General features: G+C 49.3%; 1 protein-coding gene across 1 annotated transcript in view; it reads right to left on the bottom strand.

The window, feature by feature from the left end:
• Mmd2 (monocyte to macrophage differentiation associated 2) overlaps positions 1 to 19,057 on the bottom strand; it is a 35,721-nt gene that overhangs the window by 4,118 nt on the left and 12,546 nt on the right. Inside the window, exons 2-6 of the mRNA XM_048351304.1 lie at positions 10,758 to 10,839; positions 8,851 to 9,011; positions 5,649 to 5,723; positions 1,406 to 1,507; positions 225 to 294 (exon numbers count right to left, since the gene is read on the bottom strand). Coding sequence (XP_048207261.1) covers positions 225 to 294; positions 1,406 to 1,507; positions 5,649 to 5,723; positions 8,851 to 9,011; positions 10,758 to 10,839 — 490 coding nt within the window. The remainder of the gene's footprint in view (positions 1 to 224; positions 295 to 1,405; positions 1,508 to 5,648; positions 5,724 to 8,850; positions 9,012 to 10,757; positions 10,840 to 19,057) is intronic.

The following is a 19,057-nucleotide window of genomic DNA, read 5'->3' as shown; positions in this document are numbered from 1 at the left end:
TCCTCACTGGAGCTTTCCGGTGCCGCACTCACAATACATGGACGCCCAACTTCAGGCAGAAAGCCTGGGGGCAGGGGGCTCGAGGATAAACCCTAATGCCCTCCTGTCCTGCCAGACAAGTAGGCTCCAGGTGCCACAGGGGACCTGAGGACAGTCGACAAGTGGACAGGTCAGATGCACCCACACGACGTCAGGGAGACCCCGTGCTGGACAGCGGGACTTACCATGGAGAGAATGACCAGGGCAGGGAAAAACCCCATCACCACGTAGCAGAGCAGCTCCACAAGTTTGTACCTGGCAGGAAGACAAGCCAAACTAGCCCCAAGACAAGCTGCCCCCACTCCCACCCCCAGGAAACATCTCTCAGCTCCCCAATTCTGGGAAGGAGGAGCTCTCTTTTTTTCATTCACATTTGTATTTTTATTATACTTCTGATAGTGTATAAATGTGTAAATGAATGAACCAGGTTCTAAGCCACAATCTTAAATATTAACTTACAAACATGTTAAATACTTAGAAAAACATTCTGAAAACTAAAAGTAATATATATGCATACTGACATCCATTCTTGCAAAGTAAAACAATGCTATGGCTTCACTATCTGCTGATGTTACTGAATTTAACATATATATAGTCTTACTTCAATGCTAAAAGAAATGCTTGAAAAATATAGAATTCTTTCTTATACAAAAACATAAAAAAGGTACGTAACAAAACTGAGTTGAAATTTTAGTCATTTTAAACATACCTAATATTTCTGGCTTTATGGCATTGGATTGTCATTTCTAAAATTTAAGTCACAAACACACTTACAAAAAGAAGTGTAAGTACACGGAGGGGCTCTCTTTATGCTGCACCCCATGGCCTGATGCTATAATAGGTGAGAGAAGTCGTATCACTCGGGCAAGTCTCTTTCTCTCCCTGAGACTCTGGCGCTAGAACATGGATTGCAAATACTGAGTATAGCATGCAGATGAGCACTTCCAATGCTCTGCCCAAGGTAGACATAACTAGTCAATCCCAAACTCTTTTCCTACAGAGCTGAAGCAGCCGCTCTCAATGGAGCCAAGTGGCCTCCAGAGACTCCATGGTCTCTGAGATTCCAAGACTCCCCCTTTTGCTTCTCTAGCCAATCACTTGATTCTTCCTATCCCTGTTACATAGAAGGACAAGGACTTGGGGGACTGCACCCTCCTAGTCTCTCTCCTTTATCTGTCAACATCAGCTAGGTGGTGATGGGTAAATCAGATCAGTGGGTCAAGTGATCTATGATGTTTTTGGTGGATTTGTGAGGCCTGATGCCCAGCCATGGCCTCAAAAGAACTGCACCCTCATACTTCTGTTGTCATCCTGAAGAGGAGGCCCCACCCACCCACTGAGAATCCCTACTCAGGCCCTGGCTTACCGCTCATGGAAGAAGAACACATAGATGGTACCGACAGAGGCCATAATCCAGACGAGCCAGCGCATGTGGGAGGCCCAGGGGCCCAGCTCCCGAAGATTCAGCCTGGGAGAGAGAGAGCCATGGCACAGCCTGAGGGGCCCCCTGGACCTGGCTCTGCAAGGAAGCCGATTCCATGCCCAGAGTTGCCCTGACCCCAGCAGGGCTGAGCAGGGGGACATGGGTTCTTGCAGGAAGACTCTGGACAGGTCACTAGACAAGTCGAAATAACCATCAACTGCAGGCCCAGCGACCCTTCTTCAAAATACTTGGGATGGGAATTGTTTCAGATTTTGCATTTTCTCCCCAAGTTTGGAACATTCACACATGCATTAGAAGACACCTTATAGCTGGGACACAAGTCTGCACATGGAATGCATTTATGTCCTGTATACACCTTGTACACAGAGACTGGACGTATTTTTTGAGACAGTATTGCACTATGTAGCCCAGGCTGGCCTGGAACTTATCCTCTTGCCTTAGCCTCCTGAGTGCTGGGATTACAGGCATGGACCACCATGCCCGGCACCTAGACATTATTCTCAGTGCAGCTGTGTTCTGAGCCAAGCAACTTCTCACTTGAGGCTGAGTGTAGTGTTTTCCACTTGTGGAAAATGTCATGTCCGTTCCAGAAAAGTTTAGAATTTTGGAGCACTGCAGATTCCAAGCATCCAGACTTGGATAATCAACCTGTTAACAGGAAATCAGTCCAAGAAAAGAAAGAGCATCTCAAACACACAGAAGTAAAAAGGAGAACGTAAGCCAGTGCTGCCTGTCACCCCAGCTATGTGGGAGGCTGAGCTCAGGAGGAGCGTGGCCCGGGTCTAGCCTATATACCAATTCAGGGGCTCACACCTGTCATGCTGAGTGCAGGAGGAGCGTGATCCCAGGCTAGCCTGGTAGGAAAAAGTCCACAAGACACCAACTCAGTGCAAGAAGTTGCGAGTGGTGGCACATGCCTGTCATCCGGCTACGGCAGGAAGCAGAAAGGAGGAGGGTTGAAGTCCAGGCAGGAAATGAGAGACCCAGGCTCCGAGCTAACCAGACAATAAGAGCTCTGGCAGTATGACATGAAGGAAGGAGAATGGGAGAGAATCAAGTTAGACATGTCTTTCTTTTCATGGCGACAGAATCTAGGGCCTCATGCACGTTGGGCAAGCACTCTCCCGCTGAGCTGTATCCTAGTCCTTAGGTATCATTTTTTGCACTGCTCTGCTTGCTCCCAGCTGGTGCTCTATCACTTAAACCATGCCTCCAGCCCAGATTTTTCCTGGCTTATTATGGAGATGGAGTCCTGAGGACTGTTCTGCCTAAGCTAGCTTTGAACCTCAATCCATGAAATCTCAGCATTCTTGAGTAACTAAAATTGCCAGCATGAGCCGCTGATACCTGCTCATGGTTTCCTTTTGCTTTCTGTTTTTGGTTTCTTTGTGTTTTGTTTTGTAGGGCTTTCTTTAAATTTTAAAATGTTCCAGCTCATTTTTAACTTGACTTTAAACCGAAGAAAATAAAACCAAAAAAAGATCTTTTACTGAACTTCAAACAAGTGTTTCTCCATCATAAAATTTGCTTTGACTCTACAATTAAGAGGGTAAATCCTGAAAAGAAACATGAAGACATTGTGTTTTTAAATGATATGTTTCCACTACCAGTAATACCAACTGACACTGATAGAAACAAAAATATCAGCATGCTCCACCCCCTTTCCACCAACCTCCCTATTTTCCTTATAGGTATTATTACTTTTACATTCTCAAGGTCTGTAATAACTACATCCTGGGGGAAGCAGAGGCAGCTCAGTGGGGGAACATTTGCCTAGCATGAGCCAGGCCCTGCACTACACAGAGTATTCACATTCCTTTTTAGCATAATAATTCATGCAACTATTAATATTGATCTTTCTTGTGGAACTGAGGTTTGAACTCAGAACTTTATGCTTGCTAGACAGGTGTTCTCCTGCTAAGCAGGGCCTCCAACCCTTTCGTTTCCTTTTTTATCAAATAGGGCCTCATGCTTTTACCAGCAGCTTAGCCTTAAGCTGGGATCTTCCTACCTCTGCCTCCTGGGTATTACAGGTGTGCACCATTATGCTCACCCAGGTTCGTGTGTGTGTGTGTGTGTGTGTGTGTGTGTGTGTGTGTGTGTGTGTGTGTTGCTAGGGACCAAACTCAGGACTTCATATATGCTAAGCAAGTTTTCTACCATCGAGCTACCACTATAGCCAGGTTATTTCCTTTTCTTTTCATAAGGCATGGGGCTTGAACTCAGGGCACTGGTGGTGTCCCTGAGCTCTTTTTGCTCGTAGTTAGTACTCTACCATTTAAGCCACAGATTCACTTCTGATTTTCTAGTGGTTAATTGGAGGTAAGAGTCTCATGGACTATCCTGCCCAGGTTGGCCTTGAACCACAATTCTCAGATTTCATCCGCCTGGGTAGCTAGGATGAAAGGTGTGAGCCACTGGCACCCGGCTTCTTTTCCTTTTTTAATGGAGTCAATATGCACTGCATTCCTGGGTTGATTTGGGAGGGGGCATTCTCTTAATTAGCTAGATTTTGTTGTCAAAGTAGGTGGGTTGACTTTTTTCAAAAACTTCTCCCGAGTTCTGAATTCTGACTCATTTCATGTATGAGAATGGTTGTCTATTGTTTCTATATCTGAATGACAACTTTGGTGGTTAGTTTAGGAAAACCTAGAAAAATCACACAAGTATCTTCATTGTGTTTCAGAATTAATGGTGCTATAATTACATCCAGGCACCAGACTGATTTTTTCTCCTTTGAAAATAACTTATTATTATTATTATTGGTCAGGCTCAAAGCCCAAAAAATTCATCTCTTTCATTTCTATTCATTGCTTTAATTAATCAGAAGCTTTTAAAAACTATGTGTGCACTCCCTGATAATCTCTTGCCTTTCCGCTATGTGTGAATTTGGTTTGCAGTGGCTTTCTACTTCTCTGCTGAACTGAATTTAATTCAGCCTATCACGATGTGGCTTTTATCCTTTACTTTGTTTCTTGATGTCTACAGTCACCATTTTCATTTCCATTGGCTATTTCATTATCTCCCATTTGTGCTCGTTTAATTACATTCATTTTCTTATTAATGGGTCTGAAGTCACGTGAGAGCCAGCAATGGGGGGGGAGGGGGAAGGCTGACACAAGAAGTGGGAGATGGCAGGCACAACCAGGACCTGCATCGTCATTCATGACCTCCGCCCTTCAGGACACAGGAGCCTCAGACCAAGAGGACCAATGACACAGCCCCAGTCTGAAAGTGGGAGGCCTGGAAGCTTCCTCAACAATGGCTGCTGAGTCCCTATCTAAAGACTGAAAAGGCCAGAGCCTGAGATTGGTGGGCAATGGCAGCATAACAGCTTCAATTGCTGGCAGGCCTCCTTCTACTTGGGTTTCATCCAGTCTCCCAGCCTCTGGATGGTGCCACTTACTTTCAGGGCAGGTCTTTCCTCTCAGGGGCTATCCTGCCTGTCAATCATCTCTGGGAACACCCTCACAGATACACCCCACATTTAGCTCCCAAGCTCTGAGTCCAAGCCCCAGTACTGGCACCAAAAAAAAGTCAGTGGAATCGAGTGCTGGTGGCTCATACCTGTCATCCTAGCTACTCAGGAGGCTGAGATCTGAGGATCGAGGTTCAGAGCCAGCCCAGGCAGGAAAGTCAATGAGACTCTTAACTCCAATTAACCTCCAGAAAACCGGAAGTGGCACTGTGGCTCAAGTGGTAGAGCACTAGCCTTGAGCTGAAGAGCTCAGGGACAGCACCCAGGCCCAGAGTTCAAGCTCCACAACTGACCAAAAAAAAAAGTTGGTGGATAGTAAAACTGCACCTATAAATACTTTTTGTTGTTATTGTTGGCAGTTTCTTTTGATTTTTTTTGTTTTTTGCTTTTTTTTTTAGACTAAGCCCCCATGTTACCAAGACTGGCCTCAAACCCCTGATCCTCCTACCTTGGCCTCCCAAGTGCTGAGATTACAGGTATACACCACCACCTCCTGCCAAATGCATACTGTATAGATGTGAAATATGTGTATAGAACCAGGAGTGTGGCTGGGTGGTAGAGTGCTTGCCTAGTGTCCACGAGGCCCTGGTTCCATTTCCTAACACCATGTGATCCAACCATATCACAGGCATCAATGGGAAGAGGGGAGCAGGGAAGCCGGGCCGGTGGCAGGGTGGGGCCACTCACCAGGGCGCATAGGAGGCTGCGATGAAGAAGTAGATGACCATGCGGTCGGTCATGTGCAGGCAGTGCTCCACCATCCTGGAGGGACAGCGAAAGTGTCAGCACGGTCCCCCGGCCACACCCAGGCCTCCAGGGCCTTCCCCACCACCAGGGTTTGTCTTCCCTCCACCCGGCCTCTGTCTGTCTGGCCTTTGGCTGTGGGGCAGAGCAACTAGGCCCCTCAGTGTTCTAAGGTACAGATGCCTCGGGGGAACCCCGCAGAGGTGAATATTGGCATACCCTCCACTTTAAACAGAGCAGCTCTGCATTTTGTTTTCTTTTTGGTCAGTTGTGGGGCTTGAACTCAGGGCCTGGGTGCTGTCCCTGAGCCTCTTGGTGATCAAGGCTAGCACTCCACCACCACTTCAGCCACAACACCACTTCCAGTTTTTGAGCGGTTAATTGGAGATAAAAGTCTCATGGGGACTTTTCTGCCCAAGCTGGCTTTGAACCACAATCCTCAGATCTCAGCTTCCTGAGTAGCTGGGATTACAGGTGTGAGAGACCAGTGCCCAGATGCATTTTGGTTTAAAACTGTAGTTTTTCAAAAGATTCTGAATGGGGAAAGAATCCTGCACCTTGAAAATATGCACAGAGCCAGGCAGTGTGACACACACCTGTAATCTCAGTACTTGGAAGGCTGAGGTAAGAGGATGGTGAGTTCCAGGCCAGCTTAGGCTATATAGCAAAACTGTTTCAAAGCAGCAAACCAACAGAGCTGGAAGGGGTGTCACAGCTTCAGTGCTTGCCTAGACGGTGTAAGACCATGATGAGTTCAAACCCCAGTACTGCAAAAACAAACAACTTCTCCCCTGAAACTTTCTGGGGTCTAACATCCCACATCAGAAGAGCTCAGCAGCTCAAAGCCCAGCTTAGTGACCACAGGACGGGATGGGAGTTGCCAACCATGGTGCCCTACTGCCTGCTCCCCACCACCCCTTGTCCAGTCCCACTAACAAATAGGGTGCATTCACAGACCCAACAGACACTTGTGTGGTCATCACGGCATCATGAAACACGTTCTGGCGTCTGCCTTGTTGTCTCAGTCATCCGCAGTGAGAAAGTGGGTGCAGCTGTGGGGATGCCCAGCTGGGCAACCGAACCCCGCACCAGCTGGCCGGCCAGGGGAGAGACGGGTCTCCCTGGAAGTGGACTTCAGCCCCACAGGGAGCGGAGAGGCTGCAGCACCGGCTCCTGTCCACAAGAGGGACCCCAAACCCTGGCTTGTGGTTCTCCACTCTCTAAGGCTCCAGAGGAGAGTAAATAGTTCTTATTATTTTCATCTATCAGATTTGGGAGCACTTTGTTACACAGCGATAAGTAACTAACACAAACTGCGGCTCTGTCCAGCAAGCTGTGTCTGCTGAGCTCTGAGTGTGACTTTGGTTCTAGTGCATATCTTCTTAAACTTAAATGCAGTTATACAATAGCTGGTGTGTACCGAGCTCCTACTATAGTCAGAGCACTATTTTAATCCCTTTCTCACCTCCCCCCTTCCCTTTTTGGTTGCTATTAATTCTGTTTTGGTTTTTTTCGAGACAGGGTCTGGTTATGTATCCAGGTGGTACATGATTCTCCTGCCTCCTGAGTGCTAGGATTACAGATTTATACCACCATGCCTGTATATTGAGTTGAGGAGGGAGTCCCATCAATGTTTTGTGCAGGCTGGCCTCAAACTTGTGATCCTCCTGCCTCAGCCTCCTAAGGGTTTGGATTGCAGGCAGGCACAACCACATCTGACTCAGCATTAACTCTTCCATCCACCATCCACGGTATGAGCACAGCACATCCCCCCACCCCTGCTGGGGTGCATAAAACTGGTGTTTTTGTAAGAGAAAGAAGCTGGAGACCTGGCCACAAAGCCACACAGGAAGTCGCCCATGGGAAGATGTCGAAGTGATGTGGCCGCAAGCCAAGAACATAGGGAGCCACTGAAAGCTGGAAGAGGTAGGAAGGATGCACCCCTGGAGCTTTAATGAGGGAACCTGGAATCCAGGACGAGCTCTGGCTCAGACATGAACAGCTCTGTGACACTGAGCCAGGCCATTCCTCTCTGAGCCTTAGGGGATGTGAAACAAGCTGGTCACAAAACCTTGAGTACTATAGGACTCCACACATAGAACATTCCCGGTGCCATCGAACTGCTAGACACAAGCAAGGTATAGTGGTACACACCTGTAATCTCCATACCTGGGAAGCAGGGGTCGAGAGAATCATTCCAGGCAAGCCCAGGCAGAAAGTGAGTGGGACCTCATCTCAACCAATAAAAGCTGGCTGTAGTGGTGCCTCTGACATCCCAGCTATGCAAGAAGCTTAAATAAGAGGCCTGAGACCCTATTCAAAAAATAACCAAAGCGAGGTGCCAGCAGCTCACACCTGTAACCCTAGCTACTCAGGAGGCTGAGATCCACAGATCTCGGTGCGAAGCCAACCAGGGCAGAAAAGACCATAAGACTCTTATCTCCAATTAATCACCCCCAAAATGCTGCAAGAGATGCTGTGGGTCAAGTGGTAGAGTGTTAGCCTTAAAGAAAGAAAAAAAAAAGCTAGAGGACAATGCCTAGACCCTAAGTTCAAGCCCCAGGGATGGCTTAAAAAAATAACTAAAGCAAAAAGGACAAGAAATGTGGTTTAAGTGATAGATCACCTGCCTAGTAAGAGCTAGGCCCTCGGGTTCAGTTTGGAAAGACAGCAAGTTCTGAAAAGTTGTGGAGATGGCAGTACCCCTGACAGTGTGTGACTGTTGGTCTTCAATGGTCCACTTCAAAAGGATTCTGGTGGCAGTGCCATGTAGGTGTTGTATGTGTTTTACTACATAAATTAGAAGCAAAGTGGGTGACATTGCAAACCTGCAGGGATTGTCATGTCCAAGGTGCTGAAGTGTTGAATCAAGGGAACACTTGGACCCTGGCAGGTCTCCTGCAGGGAATGGAGGCCCTGAGAGCAGGTACTGACTCTTGGGGTCCTCTCAGAGCTGAGTGAAGGGGTGAGGCCTGTGTGGGAACTGAAGTCACCTAGATAGCCCTCAAGCCCAAAGCAGGGTCAGCGCCTCCACAACGATGGCCCTGGTGTCACTGTCCCCAGCTGCTCCTGGTCACCTGAGCGAGCCTCTCCCCAGAGGCACCCTGCACAGCGAAGGTCCCTCGCATCTGTGTTCAGGAGGTACCTGAGGTGACTCTTCTTCCAGGAGACGGTGTGGAATATCGTGGACACCACAAAAAGGCCACACAGGCCAAGGCCATAGATCCAGGCAGATATGGTCTCCCAGTCGTCATCTGACAGGAAGTAGAGGTTGGAGCTGCCCAGGATGCTGGGAATAATCCAGAACTGGAGGGAAGAGGACAGGCGCTGCAGGTCCACTCTTGTGTGCAACATGGAAGGAGGGGAGAAGAGCCCCTCATGCATACCTCTCTCTTTTTTCTCTAAACCATGTCTCCAATATTCAGTCAACCTGGCAGCCACTGAACATGGCGACCACCGGGCATTTGTTTCATCTTACTGGATTCCTTTTTTTTTTTTTTTTCATTTTTCACTTAACTGATACATAAAAGTCAAAATGTTGTAAATATGGTACTACTATATATTTTTTTGGTACAGGTGTTTACTGGATATTCCTTAAATTAGGCTTAAATAGTTGAATCTCTTCAAATTCATGCTGGAAATTTCCCCCACATCCTTCCTTCTAGATTTTATAAAGATCCAGCCCATTGTGGATTCAAATTTAAATTTCAAGCCAGGTGCTGGTGGCTGAGATGGAGAGGTTCAAAGTTCAAAGCCAGTCTAGGCAGGAAAGTCTGAGAGACTCCATCTCAAATTAACCAGGAAAAAACTGGTCTAGAGATGTGGCTCAGGTGGTAGAACACCAACCAGGAGCAAGTCTGGGATCCTGAGTTCAAATCCTGGTACCACAAAAAGGTAATTTAAATTTTTCCTGGCATGGATAATGTCCATGTAAATGTTTCATTGGAATCCCTGATTGGCACCCCCCAGACCCAACCACCATGCTGAGGCCCCACACAGAGGAACCTCACTTGCCATTTGCCATGCACCCATCACTGATGTTCCTGAAGGAAGAGCCCCACCCACAACACTGCTACCCAGGTGTCACTCAACTCCTGAGTCTAAAGAGTAGATTATCCTCTCTGGAGAGAAGCCTCTCAAATTCTGTGTCACTACAGCTGTGTGATTCGGCCCACCAATGCCCTTCCACTTTGTTCTTATGACTTTCTCTTATGAGCAAATATGCCGCATGACCAAGTGACTGTTGAACAATTCTTCTTGTTTGACATACTGGGGGGGAGGGGCGCCAGCTCAGGGACCCCTGCATCTGGATGGTTGAGGATATACTTGGAGGATGCATTTCAACAAGGTCCCTGAAAGATGGGGAATGTCGGGCTGGGATGTAGCTCAGTGGCTAAGCACTTGCCACTGGGTTCGATTCCCCAGTACCAAAAAAGAAAAGACAAAAAAAAAAAATACAGTTAAAAAAAAAAAAAAAGATGGAGAGGGCTGGGAATATGGCCTAGCCTCTTACACATGAGGCTCTCGGTTCGATTCCCCAGCACCACATATATGGAAAACGGCCAGAAGGGGTGCTGTGGCTCAGGTGGCAGAGTGCTAGCCTTGAGGGGGAAGAAGCCAGGGACAGTGCTCAGGCCCTGAGTCCAAGGCCCAGGACTGGCCAAAAAAAGATGGAGAGTGTCTCAGAAGCAAGGGTGGGGCAGAGAGGCCGAGCATTCCAGGCAGTGGAAGAGACTAAGCAGAGACACTGAGTCCTGCCTGCCTTAGGAAGCAGTGAGGGGCTGAACGGGGAGCCAGGGACATGAGTGTGGCAGGGAGTGGGACTGGCGGGGGAATGTGCGCCACAGTGAATGGACAATACCATGGGTATGAGGGAGTGGCTCCAGATTTTTAGTCAAGCAGAGACCTTGTATCGCTGTGATCTTCCCTCTACACCCACTCACCCTTCCGGGAGTCACAAGAAATGAGAGGCCATCTGTGTGGGTGAGGATGTCTTCCCCCTGCCCACCCAGAAGTGTCCTGCCTCAGCCCCCATCCCTGGACCCCACTCACAGCATGGGTGGCACAATTGGCTGCATGCTCATACTCCGTGGGCTGGTACCTCTTGTGGGGTGGGACTCGGTGGTTCATGAACCTGTAATGACAGGCAGAATATTCCGGAAAGATTGGCTGGGAAAACATCTGAGAGAATTGCCATGGGGTTTGGTTCCCTCCATCTTTCTCCTTCCTATACTTTTCCTCACTATTACTTTTGGTGGTACTAGGTTTGAACTAAGGGCCTTGTACTTGCTTAGGCTGATGTCTTACCACTTGAGCTATTTCCCCAATACCTTTTAGCCATGGTTGTTTTTGAGGTAAATCTCTATTTATGTCTAGACAGGCCTGGATGGTGATCCTCCAATTTGTGCTAGAGATGAAAGACTCATGCTACCATGTCCAGCCACTGTTTCAGCATTCAACACCACAGCCAGTCACTGGCTGAGATAAAGTTTTAGTCACTTTATACCTGGGCTGACCTTGAACTGAGATCCTATTTCTGTCTCCCAATTAGCTTGTATTATAGGCTGAGCTAAAAGTACCAGTTTTGCTTTGTGTTTGGTGTTTTGTTGCTGTTGTTTTTTTGAGACAGAGTCATGCTATGTAGCCCAGGCTGGCCTCAAACTTGCAGTCTTCCTGCCTTAGCTTCTGAGTACTGGGAATACAGGTGTGTACCACCATGCCTATTCTAACTTGCATAAATTTGGCTCCCCAGGGACAGAGCTTGATGAATTTTTACATATGCACCAGGAGGATACTACCCAGGAGGATTTGGGCTATTTCCTGCCACCCCAGAAAGTGCCCCTCTGCCTAACACTGGTAGGTACTGTCCTGATGAGCACACTCTGTGGCACTGTTAGTTTGGATTACTTCTTCCTGGTCTTGAACTTGGTACCAATGGATTCACACAGAACCCAATCTTTTGTAAGTTCTTTTGCACCCGGGGATTCTTCTGAGATTCATCCCTGTTATTTGGCCTGGCGATTGGTTGTTTCCATGGTTGTGTAGTATCCCCATTGGGTGGATGAACCATGCGTAGTTTATTCAGTCTACCACAGGAGAATAACCCAGGGCAGGGTGATTCAGGATAACTCTGAGGGGGGCACGTGGGTGTGAACCTCTTGGTGAACATGGGATGGGTGATCTAGATGATCAACTCGCTTATACTGAGAAGCCCTCAGGAGACTGGCACAGCACACACGCGCACACACGCACACACACACACATACACACACACACACTTTTCCGTGAGGTATTTCCAGAAAGGATCAGCTGAGGGGGAAATCTTCTCTGAATGTGTGCGGCTCCGCCAGGGATCTGGATGACATAAACGGGGGAAACACTCGTTAGGTGTCATCCCACTTTGCCCTCTCCTCTCTTCCTGTCCCTCCCTGCTCTCTCCTTCCTGGCAACTATGAGGGCGCTGCTCTGCTCTAACCCCTGCTTCCCATCACCGGCTGAAACCAGGGGAATCGTGTAGCGTGTGTGCAGCCCTCTCTGCGGCGTTCAGGTCGATGGGGGAGTCGGGGGGGGGGGGGTGGCTTTACCTTTAAAATAAACATTCTTGGCGGTCTTGGGAGCACCGGGGTTGGAGCTCTTGCTAGGTGGGGGCCAAACTTCGTCCCCAGCCTAACGATCTTGTGGTTCGGGTGCGGAATCCTCACAGCCCCGGGGCCGGCCAGTCCCCACCCGGGCCCAGCACAAAGCCGCCCTGGATCTGCAGCTGGGAGCTGGAGAAGCAGCGACATAAGCCGGCCGGGCTCCCAGGCCGGGCCCCCGTCAAGACACCACCGCGCGCGCGGGCCCGGCTGGGTCAGGAACAAGGCCCAGGCCGGCGGGGCGGGAGCCAAGGCCAAGACCCGCACGCCGACGGGCGGGCAGGCACCACAGGCAACGCAGGTGAGGCCACTTCCGGCCGCAGCACCTACTTCCGGGGCCCACAAAGCCACACAAGCCACCAGCCATTCACTTCCGGGGCCCTCACGGGCGCAGGAGCCACAGCAACATTCACTTCCGGAGGGGTGGTGGTGGTGGTGGTGGTGGTGGTGGTCTCACAGCCGCTCATGGCTCCCCGGGGTTTTGCCAGCATTGTCCACCAGGGGGAGACACACGCCGCTCAAATCGGCCAGCCCCCCTCCCCCGCAGCCCAAATCCTAATGAGTGTGATCCAGAACAAAAAGCCCTTGAGCCTGGCTCACTGAGCATCTTCTGTATGCTGGCTCACACCAGTACAGATCATGGGGCATTCATTCACTGAGCACCCTGTGGATGCTGGATCCTTGTTATCATCGTCCCTGGAACAGTCATCGAGTATTTTCTGTGTGCTGGCTCCATGCTGGTATCCTGCGTGGAGCATACGTGGAGCTCCTTCTGTTCACTGGCGTTATGTCAAGGACAATTCGTGGAGCATGTATCAAGCACTTTCTGTATCCTGGACCAATCAATGCTAGTACAGTCCTTGGTGTATTCATGGAGCACCTTCTGTATGCTGGCTTTGTGTATGGCCAGGCACTGGGTCTGTGGCTTTCCCTAGGCCACTTGGGATCTGGTTTCCCTATACTCATCCTCTTGGCACCTGGATGAGCCCATGAGTCCATGTCAGCCTCCTGTTCCAGCCGTGTGCTCTAGCAAGTGCTCCCTGCCTGCTTCCTGACAGGATTGCATGGTCATGTGCTTCTGGGGTCATGTGACTCCAAGACTTGGATCATGCTAAACTCATTAGACAAGACACACACACACACACACACACACACACACACACACACACACCTCCTGGGTCACACCTGTAGGACAGAGTAAAAATTGGGTTTTCCCAGCACTTAGGAGGATACAGCAGGCGGATCTTGAGTTCAAGGCCAGCCTGAGCTACAAAAAGAGACCCTCTCTCAAAAATATAGAAAGGACTTAATAAGAATGAGAGAGAGGAAGGAAAGGAAGGAGGGAGGGAATAGGAATGCACACCTGTAATGAGATCTGCTCAGGAAGTGGAGGTAAGGGGATCAAGGGCCAAAGCAAGCTCAAGCTAAAAGTGTGAGACTCTATCTGAAAGGCAAAATAAAGCAAAAAAAGGAGCTGGGGCATGACAAGTAGTACAGTGCCTGTCTAGCAAGTATGAGACTCTGAGTTCAACCCACAATCATAAAAAAGGAGAGAAAGGAAAGGAAAGAAAAGAAGGGATGGAAGGAGAGGAAAAGAAAGAAGAAAGGGAGGAAGGGAAAGAGAAAGAAAGAAGAAAGCAAAAGAGAGAAAGAAAGAGAGAGAGAGAAAGGAAGGCAGGAAGAGAGGGAAGGAGGGAGGAAAGGAGGGAGGGAGGGAGGGAGGAAAAATTGGTGCCAGTGCTCATGGCCCATGCCTGTAATTCTAGCTACTCAAGAGGCTTAAGATCTGTAGCTCAAGGTTTGAAACCAGCCTAGGCAGACACATCTGAGAGACTCTACAATTAAGCAACACAAAGCTAGAAGTGATGGTGTGGCTCAAGTGGTAGAGTACCATCTTTGAGTGAAAAGGTTAAGGGAGAGTACAAAGTTCTGAGTCAAACCCCCAGTACTGGCAGAAGGAAGGGAGGGAGGGAGGGAGGGAGGGAAAGAAAGAAAGAAAGAAAGAAAGAAAGAAAGAAAGAAAGAAAGAAAGAAAGAAAGAAAGAAAGAAAGAAAGAAAGAGAGAGAGAGGAAGGAAGGAAGGAAGGAAGGAAGGAAGGAAGGAAGGAAGGAAGGAAGGAAGGAAGGAAGGAAGGAAAAGGATTTGAGCCACAGAGGAAGTATGAGGTCACCCATGGAGATGGAAACACCCCTAGAGTCAAGATTCCTAATGGTCAAGATGCAAGCAACGCATCTCCAAACCTAGAAGCCCCCAGGGTTGTCAGCAATCCCCAGAAGGCTGGAAAGGAGCCCTTAGAACCTCTAAAGCAGCAGTGCTGAGCTCATCCACAAAGATGCTGGTCCAGGCTGGTCCAGACATGCATAAATACACACACACACACACACACACACACAGAGCAAGCACACCCATAGTTTCTGCCAAAATCCCCAGGGAAGCCATGGTAATGTCTGCCTTGTCCAGGGCCACACAAGTGGGCAGCCCCAAGTCCAGCTGCAGAGAGGCCTCCTGCACCTGTCCCCAGCTGGGCCCGGCAACCCTCTCCGCATCTGTACCTTTAACAGACATCACTCTAAGGACCAGACTCCTGGGGTTCCAGGGTGATGTCACAGTTGCCATGGCAACCCAGGGGGCAGGCAGAGAGATTATTTATTTATTTATTTCTGGGCTCTACAAAACTCTCCTTGTCTCTGGCTGCTGCTATGACTATTGAAGGCCGGAGGGGTTGGGGGGAGAAAAGAGAGGCCGGGAGATGGGTGACCCAGAGAGCCAGGCAGACACCCAAGAAATAGTTCCCACCACCCTAAAGCCCAAGCACTTTTCCTTTAACCCTCTGTGGCCTGCTTCTGTCCCTTCTAAGCTTCTGCATGGCATTATGATAGCAGATTCTTCTTCTCTATTTTTTAAAGAAAAAACAATGTTTTAATTTGCATACTGGGTTTCTTTTCTTTTTACTATACAAGTTTCTTTTTATTCCCTGTCCAAAAGTCACCAAATCATTGTGATATTCCCATCCACACATATAATGTACTTGGATGACATTTGCCCCTCTATCACTCTTTCCTATATATTTATCCCTCCCTTTTTTTTTTCAACCATTATAAGAGATTGTTGCCAAGTGCTGGTGGCTCATGCCTATAATCCTAGCTACTAAGGAGGCTGAGATTTGAGGGGCTTGGTTCGAAGCCAGCTTGGGCAGAAAAGTCTCTGTAAGACTCTTACTCCCATTAACCACTCAAAAACCAGAAGTGGTGCTGTGGCTCAAGTGAGAGTGCTAACCTTGAGCACAAAGACGCTCAGGAACAGCATCCAGGCCCTGACTTGAAGCCCCACAACCAACCAAGAGAGGGAGAGCAAGAGGGAGAACGAGAGCGAGAGAGCGAGAGAGAGAGATTGTATCACTCTTTTTTCACACATACGTAGGAGAAAGAACTTAGATCTTAGGCACCCTATTATATGGTTTTATGAGTTTGGACCATGATAAATAGTGGCCCATGAACTCCCCTACATTCCCTCATCTCTGAACCCTGCTCCTCCCCCTAGTCCATTCCTGACAGCCAGGGCTCCATTCTTGTCCCACAACTTTGACTTTTCTATCTTGTCACAGATGTGGACACACAGCAAACCAGGCATGGTGGTGTGTGTCTGTAATCCCAGCCAAAGGAAAAGGATCTTGAGTTCTAGACTATGTAGCCCCAGGCTACACGATGAGACCCTGCCTCAAACAAACCAAAAACAAAAGGAAGTAAATAAGCAAATAATAAATGGAACCATACTCCACTGGGTGCCAGGCACGCAGCAAGATTTCAAGGCAACTCTTTCTCCTCTTCCCAGAGAACCTTCCCAACGCCCCAGGCACCATTTTCTTACAGGTGCCCAGTCCACCCAGGGCCTCTGTGTATCTGGTCTGACTGGAAGCTCACACTGCTTTGTTCAGCAAATAGCATTGCTCCGATATGAAAATGAGGTCACAAAAGTGTAGGCCACGGGTGGTCAATCTTGGCCAAACATTAACATTCAACTGGGTGCAGATGACATGGCACCAACAACACGTGGTTTCAGCTACCTGGGAGGCTAAGACAGGAAGCTTGCATGAGCCTGAGTTCAGGGCTAACCTAGGCAATCTAGTGATACCCTCATTTCAGCAGCAGAAAAAAAAAAAAAAGTCACCTGGTACAGTGGTCCTGTAGTCCTAGCTACTTAGGAAGCAAGTTTCAAGACGATCATAGTTCAAGGTCAACCTGGGAAAAAAGTTCAGGAGACCACCCCCCCCCCCATCTCTACTCATGGAAAGTTAGGTGCAATAGCATGTGCCTGTCATCCTAATTATGCAGGAAGAATTAATTGGACCAAGCCAGCCCAGATATAAAAATGAAAGTCTATTTAAAAAAAAAATGATAGGGCTGGGAATATGGCCTAGTGGCAAGAGTGCTTGCCTCCTACACATGAAGCTCTCGGTTCGATTCCCCAGCACCACTTATATGGAAAATGGCCAGAAGGGGCGCTGTGGCTCAGGTGGCAGAGTGCTAGCCTTGAGCGGGAAGAAGCCAGGGATGGTGCTCAGGCCCTGAGTCCAAGGCCCAGGACTGGCCAAATAAATAAATAAATAATGATAACAGCAAGTCAGTGGCTCATACCTATAATACTAGCTACTCAGAAGGCTGAGATCTGAGGAGCGAGGTTCAAAGCCAACCTGGGCCAAAAAAAAAGTCTATGAGACCGTTACTTCCAATGAACCAGCAAGGAGCTAGAAGTGGAGCTGTGGCTCAAGTGGTAAAGTGACAGGCAAAACAAAACAAAAAGAATGAAGGCTAGGAATGTGGCTTAGTGGTAGAGTGCTTGCCTAGCATGCATGAGGCCCTAGGTTCGATTCCTCAGAACCAATGAATTAAAATGAAATACCAATGAATTAAAATGAAATACCAATGAATTAAAATGAAATAACAAGAGCAAAAAGAGGGAGAGGTGTACCTCAAACAGCAGTCTGCCTGCCTGGTAAGCACAAGTCAAACCTCAGTTCTACTAAAATCAGAAACTTCTGTGATGCCAGTGAATGATTAGATGGGACAAAACGTGGCCCATCTATACAATGGAATATTACTGACACATTAAAAAAGAAGAACGATGAGATACTCATTGGGGATATAACTTGGACCAACCCCGAACACACTAGGCTGGAGACTACAGGGTGGGTGAGTGGTACTGCACGTGTGGCCTCTGAGCTGGGCCCTCTTTCCCTGGGCCTATCTGGGGTGGGGGGTGGGGTCTCCGGCCACAGAAATAAGCAGGCCTGGCTCCTAAGAAGTCTGCTTTGGGGACACCCCGGCCCTGTCCATGGCGACCCTCAGTCCCTTGGCCAGGGGACTAGCTGGGTTTGCCCGGGCTCAAACAAAGGAGGGTCTGTCCCCTGCTTGGCCAGGCGCCCCCGGGGCCCCCTCCAGCACCCAGGCTGCTCTTTGTATTCATTCATGAATCCAGGCTCCTTCTGCAGGGCCACAGCCGTCTTGGCTCAGCCTTTGGGAAAGAGACCTTGGGTTTATGCTACCCAGGAAACGGCCAAGGGATGAAAATCCCAGGAAAGGAGCTGGGGACAGGAAGGCGAAACTGAGGAAGGGGCTGAGGCACCCCGGGCACCAAGCCTCGGGGACTCTGGGCAAGGCAGAGCACAGCAGGGCCAGCCAGGGGCAGGGGCGCCTGGGGCTTCCCGCCGGCCTCCTCTCCAGCAGGGGGGCCTCAGCCTCACTGGGGACTCCTGGAAGACACTGGAGAAGAGGAATCCCGGGGTTCCCGCTGGCTGCAGTGAGCGGGGTTGAGGACAGGGCTGGGGCCCTCCCGGGAGGACCCGCCTAGACCACCAGCCCGGCCCGAGCACCGCCTCCTGCCAATCACCGCCCAGCCCGGCCCGTGACGTCACCGGCAGCCAATCAGAGCGCCGGCTAGGGCTAGGGCGGGTTCTTTTCCTTCTTTGCAGAGCTGGGAATGGAACCCAGGTCCCCAGCCAGGCCGAGCCACCGCAGCCAGCGTTCCTCTCCTAAGTGACATTCCTTCAGCCACAAATAAACAAAGGACACTTTGTCAACGCGTCCATCCGAGGGGCTGGTGGGAGGAACTGCTGCTTCTCATATCATTTCTGTCCTGTCTCTGGCTGGGGGCCAGCCAAGGAGGGGATGGCTTCAGATTATCTAGGACACCCTTCCCCCAACCTCCCGTAAGTCCTGCCCCTATCAGCTCGCTCCTCCCATTTTACAGGAGGAAACTGAGGCCAGCCACTCTGCTCTGACTCCCTACACACACACACACACACACACACACACACACACACACACACACACACACACACACACACACGCAAGGATGGGGACAGGGTGGCTGGGCAGACCGGCTCACCCCCAGGAAGCAAGCTCTTCAAGGTTGGAGCCCAGAAGCCTGGCCCTGGCCATTGGGACCCAGGAAACAGCAGCTAACCCTGCTGGGCTTGAGGTCCTTCTAGAAAATCCCCAAGCTGCCTGTGGGCATAGCAGTGAAAGAGAATTATTCTTGTATCTTCTGTTTAGTGGCACTTAATGTGAGTTCTTATTTTTTTAATCTCCTAAATTTTTTTTCCGTGTGTGTGTGTGTGTGTTTGTGTGCCCATACTAGGTTCTGAACTCAGCACTGCCCCTGAGTTTTTTCACTCAAGGTTGGCACTCTACCATTTGAGTCATAGCTCCACTTCTACT

The sequence above is a fragment of the Perognathus longimembris genome, chromosome 1 (genome assembly GCF_023159225.1).
Source record: "Perognathus longimembris pacificus isolate PPM17 chromosome 1, ASM2315922v1, whole genome shotgun sequence".
Lineage (NCBI taxonomy): Eukaryota > Metazoa > Chordata > Mammalia > Rodentia > Heteromyidae > Perognathus > Perognathus longimembris.
Note: the sequence above shows the minus strand (reverse complement) of the source record. Positions and strands in the feature narration are given on the sequence as shown.